The following is an 18664-nucleotide window of genomic DNA, read 5'->3' as shown; positions in this document are numbered from 1 at the left end:
TCATTCTCTCTGTAGTTGACTTTTAAAGTATCTGCCTGAAGAGATTGTCAAGTGATTACAGCATTTTGATAATAAAATTAAAAGACCTGAGAAACAGAACATGATGCTCAAACCTAACAATAAAGATGACACAGAAAGCTGAAGGCAAAAACATGATTGAATTTGTAACCAACCTGATTAACAAAGTGATGGGGGAAATGACTCTCACAAATTGGAAGAGACAAGATTCTGTAGATCTCTTCAGCCAAAATTCAAGGGTAAGAGCATATCATAATACAAAACTGAGATTTGAGGACTAGAAAAACATTCTTTCACAAGCTAGGAAAGGATGGAAAATTCATCTGGGAAGAAGCATACTTCCTCTATATTTCCAGACATGAATTCTGAGACTAACAAGGAGAGAAGGGAATTCAGAGAGGTATTTGCCCTAGGAGAGAAATGGCTACAAACTGCTCTTTATTTCCAGAAAACTTTATTTAGCATAGCAATACAGCTGAAGAAGAAAAAAATAAAATTGTTGTGTCATATTTAACATACTTAGTTAGGTAAGACTATCCCTTTAACAGAGAGTAAATTGTATAAATTGAATTTCACCATTGCTGGACAAAATGCTTAAGAATGAAACCAGCCTCTGTATTTTTGAGTAGGAAATAATGAATTCTGCGGATACTCTACACGATCAGGGGAGACAAAGGTGGCCTGAAAGCTGTTCTTTCTTACATTTGACTGCCTTTTGTCCCAAGAATTTGTTCCAGTAACAGGAACAAGCTGGGTGTGGTGGCTCCTCAGCCAAACCCTCTACTTCAGAAGAGAAGGGTGTAGTAAAGAATCCATTGTCCTAGCCCTGCACCACCTGGAGATTACCTTATGCAAGGAAGTAAATCCTCAAATAACCAATTTAGGTGGCTTTCCTGCTACTTTTCACTACCGGAGTGGGGACCAGAACCTGCCCTGATGTGTTAAAAAGGTGTACCTCTACACTGCAAAAACAAAACAAAATCCAAAAACCTGCGGCAGCAAGTCTCAGAGTCTGGATCAATTGACTCGGGTTTGCGGGAGTCATGGTTACAGAGCTAACAATAGTGTAGAAATGGGCTAGAGCCTGGGCTCTGAAACCTTCCCCCCACCCCCGCCAAGGTCTCTGACCCTGGGATTCTATTGCCACCACTTCCTGTTTCAAATTATCCCTTGTTAGTTATCTCCTTTCCACATTACTTCTGTATTTATTCACTTTCTTTGGGTCTACTTCTCATAAACAAATTTCTGCATAGTCTTTTTTCTTGTGAAATTGTGTGCATTACAAGACAGTGTAAATCAGAAAAGGTGCCAGTAAAGCAAGAATGGGCTCTAGAAGTCTCACTATGTGTCACCAATGAAGAATTGACTTATAGCTTGAAGTTTAACAGTTTTCCAAAACATGGAAATATTTGCAAAATATGATTGCAATGGTGTACAGTGGTATAAAATAAGCTGTTTCTTTCATTGCCTCACCTTGGTCCTGGTCCTGCAATGTCATCTGCTAGCGTCCTTTCATGAGAAAATTATTGTCAAGGCTCTTCCTCACCACTTCAGTTGAAGTGCCTTGTTCTCACTCGTTGATCACTTCAGTTCTCTGAAAGACCAGGCTGAACACGTTTTTTTTCTTCCACTTCCACATTCAGTTTCAAATCTCGCAAGGATTAATGGAACAACAAAATTAGAAAGGACAGAATAGAAAGCATATCCTTTCATAGTCTACATAAAAAGCAAACACATAATCATATAGTCATTCTCTTTCTTATTCAGAAATATTTTTTGGCAGGAGCAAAATGCAGATGAATAGCTTAAAAAGAAAACATTTTTCTGTGTTGCGGCATTATAGTTAGCAGAAAGTGTCTGCAGGTGCTCAAGCGGAGATCCAGCTACCAGAACGAACGCCATTCTGGGGTTTTTGGGTAGTTGCAATCCAATGGTATTGTCCTTTGAAATTCTGAAAGGTTGCAAACCGGGTTTAACATAATAGGTCTGATATAACAATATATACAGGAGGTCAGACTAGACGATTTAATTGTCCTTTCTGGCTTTAAACCTTGTTGTAAAAACTCTGGAAGAAAGTTAGTTTGCCCTGAGTTCTAACCATATACCATTATTATAGAACCCAAATCTAGCTATTATATATGGTAGATTAATAAAATCTGACAAAAAGAAAAGGAGTACTTGTGGCAGCTTAGAGACTAACCAATTTATTTGAGCATAAGCTTTTGTGAGCTACAGCTCACTTCATCAGATGCATACTGTGGAAAATACAGAAGATGTATGCATCCGATGAAGTGAGCTGTAGCTCACGAAAGCTTATGCTCAAATAAGTTGGTTAGTCTCTAAGGTGCCACAAATACTCCTTTTCTTTTTGCGAATACAGACTAACACGGCTGTTACTCTGAAATCTAATATCTGACAGATATTCCAAGTACTTCCCATGTACTTTAATTGTTTTGTTGCCCTTATTTTTTCTGCTGATACTTTTTTTATATAATTATAGTTTTCCATGCTATTGTGGCATTGTCTGGGTAATTATATATATGATCTTCTTTTGTGTGATGAAATCATTAATGTGGTGGCTATGTAGTGGAATGTGTTCAACTTGCTCAGGAATAATGGCTTATTTTTCTTGTCTACTTTTTCCTTTTTAATACCTGTAATAACTCTGACTACTCTAAAGGTTCTCCACCTGCTGTAACACTGCCCCTCTCCCTCCAAGAAATTTGTGCAGAGCAAAATAATGCTTTACCAAATAGATGTACAGCCCTCTCCTTTCAATGAAGTTCACTGAGAGAACTGCATTTTTGAAGACGGCTAGTTGATTAAAGAAATGTTATACTGACTCAAATGAAAACAGGACGCTGTCCACTCTTATCAGTTTTAAGAAAACTTTTCCTTTAAACATTGTTTAAAGTTTACAATTGTTTAAAATATTTATATTTAGAATAGACCTAAGAGTAGCAACCTCCCAGCAAAGAAACATGTCTTATACTTTTACAGCTGGAAACATAAAGCATAGGAACCTGCAGAGACTTTTTTGCGAACTATGATTTGGACTTGGGACCAGAATAAAGACTGCTTCTTCCTTTTCTAAAGGAAAAAAAAACACACTAAGCTAGAGAGAACTTCTATTTTCTGTAGAGATATCCATGCAGTTCTCTATACCATTTCTGAAACTCAGTTACTTCATTTTTACTATTACACATCCACTTCCTTATGTTGATTTGCATTTTCAGACTTTTCACTCTGCCCTCCTGTTATGCTTACAATTTTTGCTTTTCCCCCTTTGATATTGTATTTTTCTCATTAATTTTTTTAGTCTTCTGCAATATACTTTGTATTAAATACCTTAAGAGACAAGGTAGGTAAGGTATCTTTTATTGGACCAACTTCTGTTCGCAGAAGGGGCAAGCTTTCCAATTACATAGAGCTCTTCCTCACATCGGTAGATGTGATGGATGATCTAAGGTCTGCCAGTAGTTCATGTTTTATGGTAAGAGAAATTAATGCAAATTTTTTTAAAAGAGTCACAAAGATCGCTTTAGAGGTGACTCTTCTTAAATTTATTTTATTAATTTTTCTTACCATTAAAAATGTATTATTGGCAGACCACAGATCACTCCTAGAGAGAAAACTTGGTCATGAAAAAGAAAATTACTGATTTGGGCCCCAGTATTGCAAAGAGATACATCTGTGCTGAGTCCCCTGACTTCATTCACCTCTACGTGGATGGAAGGATCTTCCTATGCAGATCCCTTTGCAGGATCAAGGTCGTAGACACAGAACAACTCAGTACAAAAGTGCCCAATGGAGTGCTCATTAAGGACAGTTCTTGAATAGAACTGAGAATTTGGAAAAATGTATTAAGGCTTGCCTGAGATAGCGGGGGGAAGAAATTGTTTTGATTTGGTTTTAAAATTCCTTAGAGTTTTGATCCCACCCTTCGGTTATTAAAGATCTTTAAGGATACCTTATAAAGGTTCTGTGTTTAAAACATAAATTATATCAATTTTGTTTTTTCATACTGTAATAATTTTTGTACCATCTTTAGGTTTTAAAAGGGGAAATGAAGTAAGTATTGAGGGAAAACAGCTCTATTGTGTATGAAAACCAAAGAAGTGACATTTTTTTTCAGATCTCTGTAAGGCTACACAGGCTCAACAAAAAATTGATGTTTCTTCAGAATGAATTTGCTCATCTGGGTTTCTCTGCATCTACAGAAGTCCCCACAAATGGAAACTGCATCAAGATTAAGAAACCTGTTTATTTTCTAATTATAATGATAATAAGGCTTTTCCATCTCTGAGGAGCAACTACGATGTGTCTACTGAAAATGGTGAAAGAAGATATCAAAACTTACCATTGCCTAAGTTTTTGAATGGGAGCTTGTTTGTTGTTTTTACTAACATAAAAGTTATGTTGAATATTCATTACCCAACTATAATTTAGATTTAATTTTAATTTTTTTCAAACTTGGAGAATTTTGATTTTTCCCCCCGTTGTATTTTTTGATATCGAAGAAGCTTTGAGATTTCAAGCCCCTATTCAACGTAGAGATCTGCTAAGCACAGGCCTGTGCAGAGCCCCATTGAAGTTGGGTCTTCCCAGAGGATCCTGTTGTAGGATTAAGGCCCTTCATCTTTTCATCTTCAATATATCAAAATAGCTATCAATAAATGACATAAAATGAGGACAAATTTAGTGTATTGTCATAACTGCTTTTGAAATGATATTTTTCCCATCATTTCCTGCCAAGACAAAATTCTACTTTCAGGTGATTGCAGAGATCTAGACTGATATTCTGCTCCCATTATGTGTGTGAAATTCCACTGACATCAGTGGGAGTTTTACACATGGAGATAGTGCATCTCAAACTTATTTTGCTCTACGTGGATCTCAGAGGTTGATTTTGCTTTTAAAAGTGAATCTCTTTATATTCTTCTTCCTTGAAGTTCTGAAATTCCCCATTTAAACACTGTGCCAGCTATACGTTCAGAGGAAACAAGCCCTCTCTTGCTAGCACTCTATCGCTTAATGGCTTGTGGTGTGGGGTTTTTTCTCTTTTTTTGTTGTTTTGGTTGGTTGTGTGTGTTTTGTTTGTATTGTTACGTTTTTATCGTTTAACAGCATTTTATGGACTCTGCTGCCGTGAAGACATTGTTGATTTGGTAGGGTTTCATTTACTCTCTTAAACAATCAGCTTCTTTTGATCAGCTAAAGAACAGCTTGTTTGATTAATGATCATTTTTATCTTTTAAAAGGATCCTTCCCAACCATTGGGGTGAAGTCTCTTTCGAGATTCCTGAGGGCGGGCTTTTTAAGTAGCATCCCGGCCCCACATCCAGTCTCACGGGGCAGATCTTTGCCCCCCGGCATTTCCTCTGGTAGGTATTTCAGGTGAAGTTTCTACCAACCCTTACTGGGGGAGCATCACCAAAATCTGTTAGTGGTAGGATAGGGAGGTTAATATCAGTCTCAATGAATAACAAAAATAAGAGGATCTTTTCGATCCATTAACCAGCCTGCTAGTACAGGACCTGACCATGTATATGTAGGAGAGACTGTAGCTGGAGGAGAGAAACGGCCATAGCTAAGTGGTTAACTGAAATATAAAATGAAAACTGCCAATGTTCTCTTATCAAGCATTGCATGAAATTAACTTATGTAAATAGAAAATATAACTTAGAAACGGCTCTTGGAATGTCAGATTTGCTGTCTCTGAATGCCTGAATGTTTTCCATGAAAGTTTCCATTTTCCAGCTAACAGAGAGGAAGTAACAAAAAATTAGAACAAGTAGAAATTAATTATGCACTGAAATAAAAATGGGGAAAGCAACTAACTTTGAACTCTGGTTTTACATATGCTTCAGCATGCATTTTTAAAAAATATAGATAAAAGTAGTTAGGGTTTGTTCCCTGCCGGGTACAATGGAGCTGAAAAAGGAAGCATAATGTAGTAATGAGATCCACAACACAGTGAGTGGGCTACTGTCAGGCTGAAGGGTGGGAAGAAAAATAATCTGCAGGAGTAGGCTGGGCTGAGGCAGAGAAAAATGACAAATCACAGGTGCTCCTTTTCTCCGGAAGGGGAATGCACATTATCCGTCTTCATCTGGAATCGTGGAAGATACCTGGCAATAAAACTAGCAAATAAAAAGTAAGTTGATAAGTTTCACTTAATTAATTTAATAGACGTCTATATTAAAATAGGTCTAAAAGCAGAATTCAAAATCTATTGCTTTCCACACTGCATATTTCAATATAGAATGAATTTCTTCCTGTCTTAATTTCTTTCTTCTCCCCTTTTTAGTAGGAAAACGGCAGCCTCCTTGACATATGGTTTACCTTTTTATGAACTACAGTTTCTTCTATTTTCACAAAAATCTAGTTAATTTCTAACATACTCTGGATTTTCTCTTTAAGGCAGGAAGGGTTGTCTAGTGGTTAGAGCAGGGGGGATGAGCATAATGAATTCTGCCCTGGATTCCCTCTGCCAATTGGGGAGAGAAGTCACCTAATCTTTCTGTACCTCAACTTACTTATGCATAACATAGAGATAGTTACAGGCCAGGGGTCACTATTAATCATTGTTTTCCTTCATTCTCTAAATAGGAAGTAACAGATAGTTTTGATACTTTCTCTGATAACTGTTGGTAAATGTTGGCCACTGTACTAACCTCACAAGTGGTGCTGGCAGACAATGGTTGTAAACACTTTGAGATCTTCTTATGAAAAATACTATACAGAGTGCTTCTTGAATAATTTTAAAGAGCTATTACTGGTTCCATCCATATTCCCTACTTTGAGTATCACACGTGTATGTGTGTATATATATATATATATATATATATATATATATATATATATATATATATATATATATAGTATTACTGACCCTCATTGGCTAAGAATTGCTGACATCCTATTATATTTGTTACCCTGGCCCACTTATTTGTCTCATCTACCTATTTTGTCTTTTTTGTTGTTTTTTGTTTGTTTACTTGCTTGCTTTTGATTGTAAGCATTGGGGGCAGGGACTTTCCTTTTCTATATTTTTGTACCGCTCCTAGCAGTGCAATGGGATCCTGACCTAGCTGGCCTGTAGGTGCTAATATAGTATAATGGGCTTTATAATAATGAGTAAAGGGAATATGACTCAGACTGGTAGAATATTTCAAAAGAGAAGAAACTGCAAGTGCTACTACTATGTACAATTTATTATAATGTAGCTAATAGATCAGTTTCCACTGTAGCAATAGCAGCAAGTGAAGGAAAGGCATCCCATCAGCTTCTTGTCAAACTGCCTCATCTTATAGAGGTTGGAGGATTGTCAGTCTGTAGAAGGGCAGACGGCTGCCGTGATTAATCCAGTGGCAGACTACATGCATTTTGTTGAAGGGAAGAACTAAGTGCACTTTTGGTTGAGGAGGAGGAGAGGAGTTTCAATGTTAAGGTAAAGAAATGCACACTAACAGCCTTAAGTCTGCACCGTACAATGCCATGCAATAATTATGATTGTGATTAAGGTATTTTAGTGTTTATAGTTTGATTAGATTAAACTGATTTTGAAGCCGTTCAGTTGTTTCATATTTTTTCCTTCATGCCATGAGTACAGCACAAAGTGAAGGTTGTTTAGGTGCTGTAACTGTGCATTTCTTACCTTAATACATTTTGGATTTCTTCTAAGCGTAACCTTAACTCTGAATTGCCTGATTTATAATGCTTGGTTTGGGGTAATTATAACATCCCCGTAATGTTTTTACCTTTAAGTCATGAAATCACATTTCATTTTAAGAGAAGATTCATAGATACACCAAAGCAGCCAGAGTGCACTGTCCAATTAAGCTGTCTTTACAGCTGCTTTGAATTGCTAGAAAAGTAGCTAGAAGCAGCCACAGTGTACTGGTGAATTTAGCCCTTAACTTGCAATTCTCTTCCTGATTTTGGAGGGTTATGTTGGTGAGACTGGTGCTTTATGAAGGGAGGGCCTCTGAGTCCCAATTCTCTGCATGAAGGGGTCCTCCTGCCTCAGTGCGCAGTGGAGCTAAGGCAGAAGTAGCTGATGCCTACTGAATCTTTAAAGAGAAGTGAGAGGTTGAGCAAAATAATGTACCAACCAGAATAATGTATTCTTGACACTTGTCCATTCTTCCCCATACCTCTGAATCATAACAACCAATAGAATTATTGCATGCAAATTAGCAATAGAGCAAGTTTAGTGATTGGTTGTTACCTCTGATGTCACAATGGCCCCTCTTCAGTTACCTAAGCTGTTGACCTGAGGCTTTATAAGCATAACAAACATATCTAATTGCTAATGATTTAGTTTAATTACAACCTATTTAATTCAAATATAGTCCATGCATAAGATTTTCATGAAATTTTAACTATATGGAAAGTTCGAAGCATCTGTGTTATTCTGTTGAGGTCATTTGGGACAAAGATGACTGACAGATGCTAAATTTCTTAAAGTTAATTACAAGCCAAGACCTTTAACTCAAACTTGTTAAATTTACTTGTAAATTATCAGAAAACTAATTCTGTAATCAAAGAGTAAGTGCTCTTAAGTTTGGGGAGGATACACTGTATCTTTCATACAAAATGAAGAGGTTGAATCCTTGCTTTAGGTGGAAAATGAAACTCAACTTTTAAATCTGGAGTAATGACCAGAGCTTCCATAATGAGCACGTAGAAAATAGGTTGTTAAGGAACTTGTGTCAAAAGTGGTTTAGAATAAAATGAAACTAATAACTGACTTTTCTCTTTCACTGAACATAAAATGTTGCCTTTTACCATTGCACTGCGTGGCAAAATACCTTGTTCGCCTCAGCAGGCTCAGTCCTTTTTAGCCTTGGAGACTCAGGTTTGGGGCAAGGCGAATCCTTATAGGTGGCACAGGGTCCTGCTACTCCTCTCCTCAGTCAGTCCCTTGTGCTTGTTTTCCTTCCCTTCTGGGGAGCAAGTGCAGCCTCCCTACTGGGAAGGTTTGGTGTCTTGCTGCAAACAGCCTACTGGCAGCTTCCCTGCTCCTCTCACTCCCTCACTCTCCCCCTCCTACCACCCAGGGGAGGGTTTAAAAAGGTCCCAAGTAGTTGGAGTCAGCTGAACCTAATTGGTTTCCTGGCAACCTCTTTTCCAGCTGAACCTTAGTGTCCTGTGGTTCTCTCTCCTCAGTGGATAGGGAGGGGCCTTTTAATCCCCTGGGACTAATTACTACCCCCCTTTTGTAGCTGTTTTTCCTGGGTTTACCACAACTGATGCTTTATATTCAGTTTTGTAGAATTTGGTATTTGGCTTTGCATCCCTTGGGAATTCCCTGTTGCCAACTGTGTCCACATATCTATTCAGGGGACACCATCACAGGGCCTAATCACATCAGCCACACTATCAGAGGCTTGTTCACCTGCACATCTACCAATGTGATATATGCCATCATGTGCCAGCAATGCCCCTCTGCCATGTACATTGGTCAAACTGGACAGTCTCTACGTAAAAGAATAAATGGACACAAATCAGATGTCAAGAATTATAACATTCATGAACCAGTTGGAGAACACTTCAGTCTCTCTGGTCACTCGATTACAGACCTAAAAGTCACAATATTACAATAAAAAGACTTCAAAAACAGACTCCAACGAGAGACTGCTGAATTGGAATTAATTTGCAAATTGGATACAATTAACTTAGGCTTGAATAGAGACTGGGAGTGGATGGGTCATTACACAAAGTAAAACTATTTCCCCATGTTTATTTCCCGCACACACACACTGTTCCTCAGATGTTCTTGTCAACTGCTGGAAATGGCCCACCTTGATTATCACTACAAAAGGTTTTCTTCCCCTCATTCCCCCCCCCCCTCCGCTGGTATTAGCTCATCTTAAGTGATCACTCTCCTTACAGTGTGTATGATAACACCCATTGTTTCATGTTCTCTGTGTCTATAAATCTCCCTGCTATATTTTCCACTGAATGCATCCGATGAAGTGAGCTGTAGCTCACGAAAGCTTATGCTCAAATAAATTTGTTACACTCTAAGGTGCCACAAATACTCCTTTTCTTATTCACAGGAATCCTCATCTGGCCAACTTCAAGCCTAGCTTCTGGTGCAGGGGTGCTGCAAAGAAACCCCTTTGCAGTTGATTATCCCACCCTCCGTATTGAGTGAGACTTCTCAAAACTCTTGACTTGCTTCCAAAATTGCAAATCTCGTTGCATTTTAAAGACTAGACATTGCTATTCTGATGGAATAGTGCTTGCATTTGATGGCGTCATTAAAATTCTTTCACTGCTTGCTAGCACTTTTATTTGGGAAGCCTGGTTCACACTAGTCCTGAAAATACCTACTGTTATTTACAAAATCAAGTCCTTTTCTCACAATAACTTCCTTGACTTGTGATCAGTTATATCACAAACGATTTCGACTTCTTTTAGTCCATCTGCTGACAGTTCAAATTCATGTGACTCAGCCTTACATAGGTCTGTAAGGTTAATGGTCCGTGGTCTCACCTGGCATCTGGTTTCATGTAAAGACAGTGTACCTTTTTCAAGTGACGTTCGTGTGTAAATCAAAATATTCTTGAAAGCCTAACAATTTGTAGTCTAACAATTTGTAGTCCTCTCATCCTCCCTCTGGAAAGAATTGTGCATTCACCATCTTTGATTTTTCCTCAGTGCCACTTGCTTGCAGGAAAATTTGGAAGTGCTGTATTCACCTTCTCAAGTTCTCACTCTTCCATACATGAGTGCTGTAAGAGATTTCAGTTTATTTCTTGGTCCTAGTGAAGTTAAATGGATCAGGATTACATATGTTTACACCCCTGTCACATGGCAGGAATCAGTGTGTAATGGCTAGTCACACCCATATTCCCAGTTTCCCTACTTTCATCATTGGAGACTTAAAAGACAGATGACTGATCCTGCTGCTATAGCGTGGAGAAAGACAGATGTGGAGAAATACAGGTAATACTGTCAGTGTCTCCTTCATAGCTGCTCTCCGGATTCTTCTCTGATAGTAATGAGTGGAGATGTAAGTCAGGAGGAGAGACTACGCTAGGATCCTTGTTTAGCAGTCAGAACCACTACTTGGTGTACAAATTAAATGGAAGGAGGTGAGGGTAGACCAGAAAATCTGGCTGAAGCCCCCTGCAGTAGATCCTATGACATGACCTGTACAGCCTCTGGTGTGGAGGGTGTGGCAGAAATTATGTTTTGTATCTTTTTTTCTATGTGCTGTAAACAATAGCTAATTAATCCTCCCAACCCCTGTGTTAGGCAAGTATTCAACCATTTTACAGCTCAGGAAAGTGGAAGCATTGAGGCTAAGACAAAATAAACAGCATTTGCTGTCATGGGCCTCAAAAATTATTTATGTTCAGAAAACGAATGAGATTGCATTTCCCTAAAGTCAATCAAATAGATCCAATGAAAAATAATCCAAAACAGCACTAAGGCTGAAAAAAAGCTCGAAGTAGGCAGTAAGTTAGATACAAGTTTGGAATGAATAATGACAACAGTAGTGTCCCAAACAAAGGAGATTACACAGAAGAGATGGTGCCTGTGGGGTGTTTGACACGCTGACTTTCTAAAACAAAGTTTGCCTGGTACCTACTGTGGTGTCCACATTTATTACAGAGCCTCTTAAATAAAATCAAATCTAAGAATCAGATGAATTAAATCAGACGATCAGTTTCATTGTTCCTCAAAATTAATATTTTATGATAATTTCCATATGCACCTGAATGAATGAGCCCATTATTCTTGATACTGTATAAACTGACAATTCAGAGTAAAATTGCATTGACAACCCTTTATTGAACAAAACTACTCAACAAAAACCATCAGGAAGCAATTATTCATAGTGAAATTCAACTATAAAGTTGTGGCACCAATATTGAGAAAAATAGCCATTCAGTTCCTCTCATGCCATCCCCTACCGCACCTTAATGCATTTTCCCTACTTTGGGTTACAATAGCTGAAGTGTGTGCATTTTTGTTAATTGAAAAAATGTAATATCTTTCTTGATTAGTAATAAATTGATAACTGAAGATGCAGAATGCAACAAAACCTGTTTTCTAATAAATGTACACTCTTCAGAATGCCCTAGTGAAATGGTTTGTCCAATTTATGAACAGACACAATGTAATTTTACTGGCATAAACAGTCAATTTACTATACAATCCTTATGCATCCCATTTTTGCCAGGGTGGGAGAGGGGGAAGGTAGAGGTCCAAGGTGGGAGTATACAAGGAGCTGTCCATTAGCTAAAGGATGTATTTTTGCTAATCCATCCCTTTGCTGTAAGGTAACTTCAGAAGAGCAAATCATTGCCAATGCTGCTGCATAAATTTTTTCCAGGGTCTAAAATTGGGATTAAACTGTGTGTGGGAGAGGAACAATCATTCTGCTGGAGACTTGCATCTCTACACTGGCTGTAAGCACGTCATCTAAAACCCATTGAAGTCAATGTAAATACTGCCATTGACTTCAGTGGGACCAAGGTCTAAATGGATTATCAGAGTGTAGGAACATTTTCTGGGACATTCAGCACCATTTTTAGACAAATGTCAGAACATTTTTGACAAAAATAATTTGTATTAACTGGGTTCAGGGATAATTGAGGCAAGATTACTATTCCGCACAAAGGGAAGTATAAAAAGATCTTGTTTGAGGGGAGAGCACTTACACACCCAGCTCCATTGGAAAATGAATTATGCAGTGTTTAATCATGATTTTCATGATGGGCGGGGAATCTTAATGGATCTCTTTCATATCTAACATAAAGATTAAGGATGTGAAAATTGCTTTACACGAATAGCTGGTTCAAATGTTCACACATCTCCCAACTAAACACATGCATAATCTTTATTTAGATGTCAGTCCCTTTTAGTGAAGGCCTCTCTAACTCTTTTACTGACTCAGCAGAGCTGAAGTTCCTTCCCCATTCCCAATAAGGCTCTTTGTTTCCTTTCTAACTGTGACAGGGTCAGGCCAGATGGCTATAGGAGAGTGATAGAAGGTAGATATATTAGCCCCAGATTAAACAGGTCCCTTTCCCCTGAGTAAGATAATGGGCTGTTCCAGAACAATCAGGAAGTTGCTGGAACCAATTAAGGCAGGCTAATTAGGACACCTGGAGCCAATTAAGAAGCTACCAGAATCAATTAGGACAGGCAGGCTAATCAGGGCACCTGGTTTTAAAAAGGGCCTCACTTCAGTTAGTGAGGTGCGTGCAAGGAGACTGTTGGGATTGTTCTCCTCCTTTTCCCCAGGCTGGCCAGTGATGAGGTTAGCTGAGTGAATGGCAGGTTTGTGCCACTAGAAAAAGGAGCCAAACTGAGGACTGCAGTGAACCTCTGAGTGAAGCAAATCCGCCAGAAAGTGCAGAACCCACCAAGGCAACAGAGGAATTTTGTCACACAACACACAGCTCTTTCCTGTTCACTAGCTTACTTCCTTTCATAAGATCTTCCATATGTTCTGTCTTTCTGCTTCCAACGACAATCTCTCCACCTAGTGTTACCAAGTGGCACAATTTTATCACGAATCTCACAATATTTGGTGTTTTTTCTTAAACTCCAGCTCCTGGAATTATTGGATTACGGGAGACTCTCTCAATTTTAATTACAAAATTAAATTAAATTTCTAGCCCTCATGGTTGTAGAGAACTTGGAAATCTAATCCGCTAAAGGCTCCAACCCAGAGGAGAAATAAAAGAAACCCAGATTTATTTTTAAAATTTCACGATTTTAAATCAATCCCACAATTTTGGGGGGCCTGACTCATGATTTTAATATAGAGAATATCACTCACCTCACAACTGAAGACACAGTTATGGGCTTCAGAAGTGTCCATAGTCTTTCTGCCTAGCCCCAACTGCTTCTGAATTGAAAATGCACATGAAAGCAAAAAGAGATTCATAGGCAATGAGAGGAAGATGCTGGCTCAACAACTTTGGATAGTTTCAGATATGAAACCAAACTTCACTTAACCTTTTGAACATTTACCTATAATTAGTGAAGCAGTAATCATTAGCACAGTAATCCTTGGTCTCTGTAGGCAGTGATAATTGCATCCAGTTTTTGCTCATTGTGCGTGAGGGTGGAAACAAGCAACACAAGTGCTGTCAAAATGATAAATGAAAAATATATAAACAATATTTTGAAATACAGCGTATACGAGATAAACAGGACATGACCAGGAATTATGTGACAGATAACCTAAGCTTTCGCTGACCTTTCACGGAATGACGGAAGTAACAGTTTGACAAGGTTGAGCACTTCTTGGGGTATTTATAAGGGCAGAGAAACATGCTTTCCTGCAGCACTAGGCATGCATTTTTTTTCTATTGATTTTCCTTAAACTTCTGAAACCTGTACTTTTGACAAAAGGTTGTTGTTTTTTAAATTTAATGCACCTAATTTCCCTGGGCACAGATACTATGTGAATTTGTATAATGTTTCTATTTCCTCTTACATCCTTCTAAGTAGCTCTTATGTATTATGGAGATTGAATATTGATGGAGCATAGGAGCCTTTGATATGCAGATGTCATTTTGTTTAAACTCCATGACATACTATCAGGTTTCAGAGTAGCAGCCGTGTTAGTCTGTATTCGCAAAAAGAAAAGGAGGACTTGTGGCACCTTAGAGACTAACCAGTTTATTTGAGCATAAGCTTTGGTGAGCTACAGCTCACTTCATCGGATGCTGTAGCTCACGAAAGCTTATGCTCAAATAAATTGGTTAGTCTCTAAGGTGCCACAAGTACTCCTTTTATTTTTATGACATACTACGAGGTCAATAAAGCAAGAGACCACGTAACGAATGAGACTTCATTTGGGGACAGAAATCACATTTTCTCACTTTGGAATGTCCCTTGCCCTTCACACAGGAAAGTGTATAGTGGTATGAACATCAAAAATGTTAGGACAGCAGCTTTTAGGGGTGAAATGTCAGCATTAGATTAAATAAGTAAATTGTATTGAAATGTAGTTATACTAGGGCTGCCTTTACTGGCCATAATCTAACTGGGCTAAACACTTTATCCATCCTTTGAATTAAGCCGAAAGTGAACCTGTTATTAATTTAGGTAACCATTTTCCTTTGCTCCTTGGCATAAGGGCCAGACTGTGCAAACTGCAACTCCCAAGTTCTGTTCTTGTCTCTGCCACTGAACCCATCTTGTCTGCTGCTTTGTACCACTCTACTGGTGGAAAGTAGTCCTAAAACCAATGTAGGATCCTTCTGTAGAACAGAAGAGCGGACAAAATGGCTGTAGGGTAGATGGCCAAGGCTTTACTGCGCATCAGTAATCGCTGGTAGCTCTAATGGTCCATTGAGCTATTGTCAGCTGATATAATTTAGAGCAGTCTCCAGGCTGCTCCAATTACTGCAGAGGCCTGGCCTGGCACACGGCCTTCATGGGATCAAGGGAGCACAAAGATGATCAAAAGCACATTGAGACCAAACTTCCTCCTGGCTGCGATGTGTGTTCCTTCTGCCACAGCTGAGGTTCTCGGTCACTGACATCTTGGGCAAGTCACTTAATCTCTGTCTGCTGACCCAGATATAACATGGATTTACTTACCTGTTTCACAGGGCTATTAAGGCTTACTGTCTGGAAAGCAATTTGAGGTCCTCAGATCAGAGCTATCATAGGAGTACACAGAATAATTATTTATTAGTCAGCCCCCATTCTGTAGTCACTTTATAAAGCACTGAAAGTTGTTCCCCCTACATGTATGTTTGAAGTGTGTTAAAGCATGCATGGTCAGCTAGACAGACCCACAGACCATTGAATGGCCAAGTGTTTGTATTTTGAATGTATATTTTGGAGGTTTACCTGTTGGAAATGAGCTGAGTATGATGAATAAGACTGCTCCAAGGCAGAACTTGGCTTTTCTTGCATCAGATATGTAATGGTGATAAGTCTGTAGAAAAGGCAGTAACACAGCATTGACCCCAACAAGGCAGATCTTGAAGGAATGTAAAATTGTTAAAAGAAAACTGGCTGGAAAGCTAAAATGAAAATTAACAGTAAAAATGAAAATTTGACCAGTACATTTATCAAACTTGTACAGCCTAACTATAGAAAAAAGTTGCCACGTGCTTTGCCTCTACTACTGCAATCTCTTTGCTTCCACAAATGGAATGGAGAGTGGGGATGGACTGGATCAGGAAAAGGGAGAAACTATAAACATGGAAACAGCTTTCCCCAAAATATTCCCCCAATCCTGCAGAATCCCTTTTGTCGGAAAACCAGATGATTTGGGACTGGAGAGGTGGCAGGCCGGAGGAGACAGGGAACATTTTAAAGCATTGTCCTTTTCTCAGCCTTGCAGGGATTCACCTCCTAAATCAGGTTTATTTTAAAGAATGTTCCTCATCCAGGATGTGAAACCCCTATGGCTAGGGCAGTGGGTACACCTGGGTTTATGGCACCTTTGGATGTTTCCTGACATAGAGGGAGGACAGGACATGGGGAGGCTAGGAAGCAGTTTGGAGGTACAGGGCCAACACACACATGATCCTGGCCTCCATGGCATGTCTACTGCAGTGTAGACTTCAGGCTCAGGCTGCAGCCTGAGCTCTGGGACCCCAGGAAGATGGAGGGTCTCAGGGCTCAGGTTCCAGCCCAAGCCCAAATGTCTAAACTGCTGTTTTACAGCCCAAGCCCTGCAAGCCTGAGTCAGCTGACACAGGCTAGACGTGGGTGTTTAATTGCAGTGTAGACATGGATCCCCCTGGGACTGGGAGCTCAGCCAATGGAGAACTGGGAATTTTAAAACTTCTATATCCCCCTTGGTCCTCAACAGGAAAATGCGAGGAAGACCCTCTGAGTGCATATTTAAGGTTCCCAGTAGTTTAAATTAAAAAAACCTGCCTATGTCCCAGAGCAGTTTGTGATAGCAGTGCCATGTTTATTCTGTTTGTAAGTTTTACGTGTATTTGGGTCTGCTCCTCTTCCCACTGAAGTCTTCAGAAGAAACAGAACTCAGCATTTCATTGAAAAAACTGCAACTATATAGGAGGGATATACAGGGCAGTATAGTATACTGAAAGAGACCACAAGGCTTTTATAAATAAGCTGGGAAGGAGAAAGCTTGGAAAAGGCGTGAAAAGAACAAAATTAAACCAGAAGAACAACATGTAGTGAATGAAAATTTGCAGAAAAACACTTCAAAGAACAATATGCAATTTTTCAAATACTATGTAGACACAATAAACTCTGGTCATTTAGGAATGGCAGCTATGGGCCATTTGTGTGTGTGTATTAAATAGAATTCAGCAAATAATGTTCTTCAATATATTGTACATTACTGTTGTTTATTTGCCAAGGATGTATACACCCAGCTCTGAGAGTCATTCCTTAACTATATTATTCAAATGGTAGTGTTTATGCTTGCCTAGCACAGATCCTAGTGGCCAGGGACTAACGGGAGTTTGGGCGAGCGACTCCACATTCTGCACGTCCATCCTTTTAGGGTATTTGGAATACAAATTTCTAATTTAAAACAATTAGTATAAATACGATTATTTGTGGTAAATTCATCATTTGATTTGTACATGAGTTGGTTTTGTTAGTTTTTGATTTAATACTGTAAAATTTGACTGGTTGTACAGCTGCTTTTCTGCATCATTGGTTTTTGGGGTGTTTGTTTTTGTTTGATGGGTATTTTTTTTAAAGTCTCTTGGGAAAACATTTATTCCCTGGAATCTACTGTCCCACCAGTGTACATCACTACTATAACTTCTGTTACCAGTAATAGCTGTGAAGCATCTAGAAAGATAGAGCAATAAACTCTGCCAATGCATATTGTATATAACAGGGGTCTCAAACACAAATGATCACGAGGACCACATGAGAAATAGTACATTGGCCCGAGGGCCGCACCACTGACCACCCCTCACACCGCTGCCCCTGCCCCGCCCCCACTCCACCCCTTCTGTGAGGCCCTGCCCCTGCCCCGCCTCTTCCCACCTCCATTCCAACCCCTTCCCTGAAATCCCCACCGCAACTCTGCCCCCTCCCTGCCCCCAGGGGGTGCAGGAGGGGTGCAGGGTGCAGCAGGGGGTTGGGATGCCGGAGGGGTGCAGGGTGCGTCAGGGGGTCAGGGTGCAGGGTGTGGCAGGCGGCTCAGGGCAGGGGGTTGGGGTGCAGAAGGGGTGTGGGGTGCAGCAGGGGGTTCAGGGCAGGGGGTCGGGTTGCAGGATGCAGCAGGAGGCTCAGGGCAGGGGGTTGGGGTGCAGGAGGGGTGCGGCAGAGGGCTTAGGGCAGGGGGTCAGGGTGTGGGGTGCAGCAGGGGGCTCAGGGCAGGGGGTTCGGCTGCAGAAACAGTTCAGGGGGCGGCTCCGGCCCAACGCACACCGGGGGCAGGGCAGGCCTGCCTGGGAACGGGGAATCGTGGCCAATGGGAGCTTCGGGGGTTGTACCTGGAGGAGCGGCCAGGGCAACACACAGACACCCCCACTCAGGTCCCGGCCGCTTCCCAGAGCGGCACGGGGGCTCGGCAGGGAGGGAGCCTGCCCTGCCCCCGGTGCGTGCTGGGCTGGAGTCGCTCTAGTTAAATGCTGGGGGGACAGGGGTGCCGCGGGGAGTTGGTGGGCCGCAGAAAATAACCCGGCGGGCCACGAGTTTGAGACCCCTG

At 40.2% G+C, this 18664-nt stretch overlaps 1 protein-coding gene across 6 annotated transcripts in view; it reads left to right on the top strand.

Moving 5' to 3' along the window:
• Positions 1 to 18664, top strand: part of EPHA6 (EPH receptor A6) — an 879356-nt gene that overhangs the window by 745535 nt on the left and 115157 nt on the right. For 5 of the 6 annotated variants that reach the window (XM_073305263.2, XM_073305254.2, XM_073305245.2 and 2 more), the window contains one exon: positions 5280 to 5402. The exons of the other annotated variant lie outside the window; for it this stretch is intronic. In XM_073305263.2, the coding sequence (XP_073161364.1) occupies positions 5280 to 5402 (123 nt within the window). The remainder of the gene's footprint in view (positions 1 to 5279; positions 5403 to 18664) is intronic. 6 annotated transcript variants of the gene reach the window in all.

The sequence above is a fragment of the Lepidochelys kempii genome, chromosome 1 (assembly GCF_965140285.1).
Source record: "Lepidochelys kempii isolate rLepKem1 chromosome 1, rLepKem1.hap1, whole genome shotgun sequence".
NCBI classification, from domain to species: Eukaryota; Metazoa; Chordata; order Testudines; family Cheloniidae; genus Lepidochelys; species Lepidochelys kempii.
Note: the sequence above shows the minus strand (reverse complement) of the source record. Positions and strands in the feature narration are given on the sequence as shown.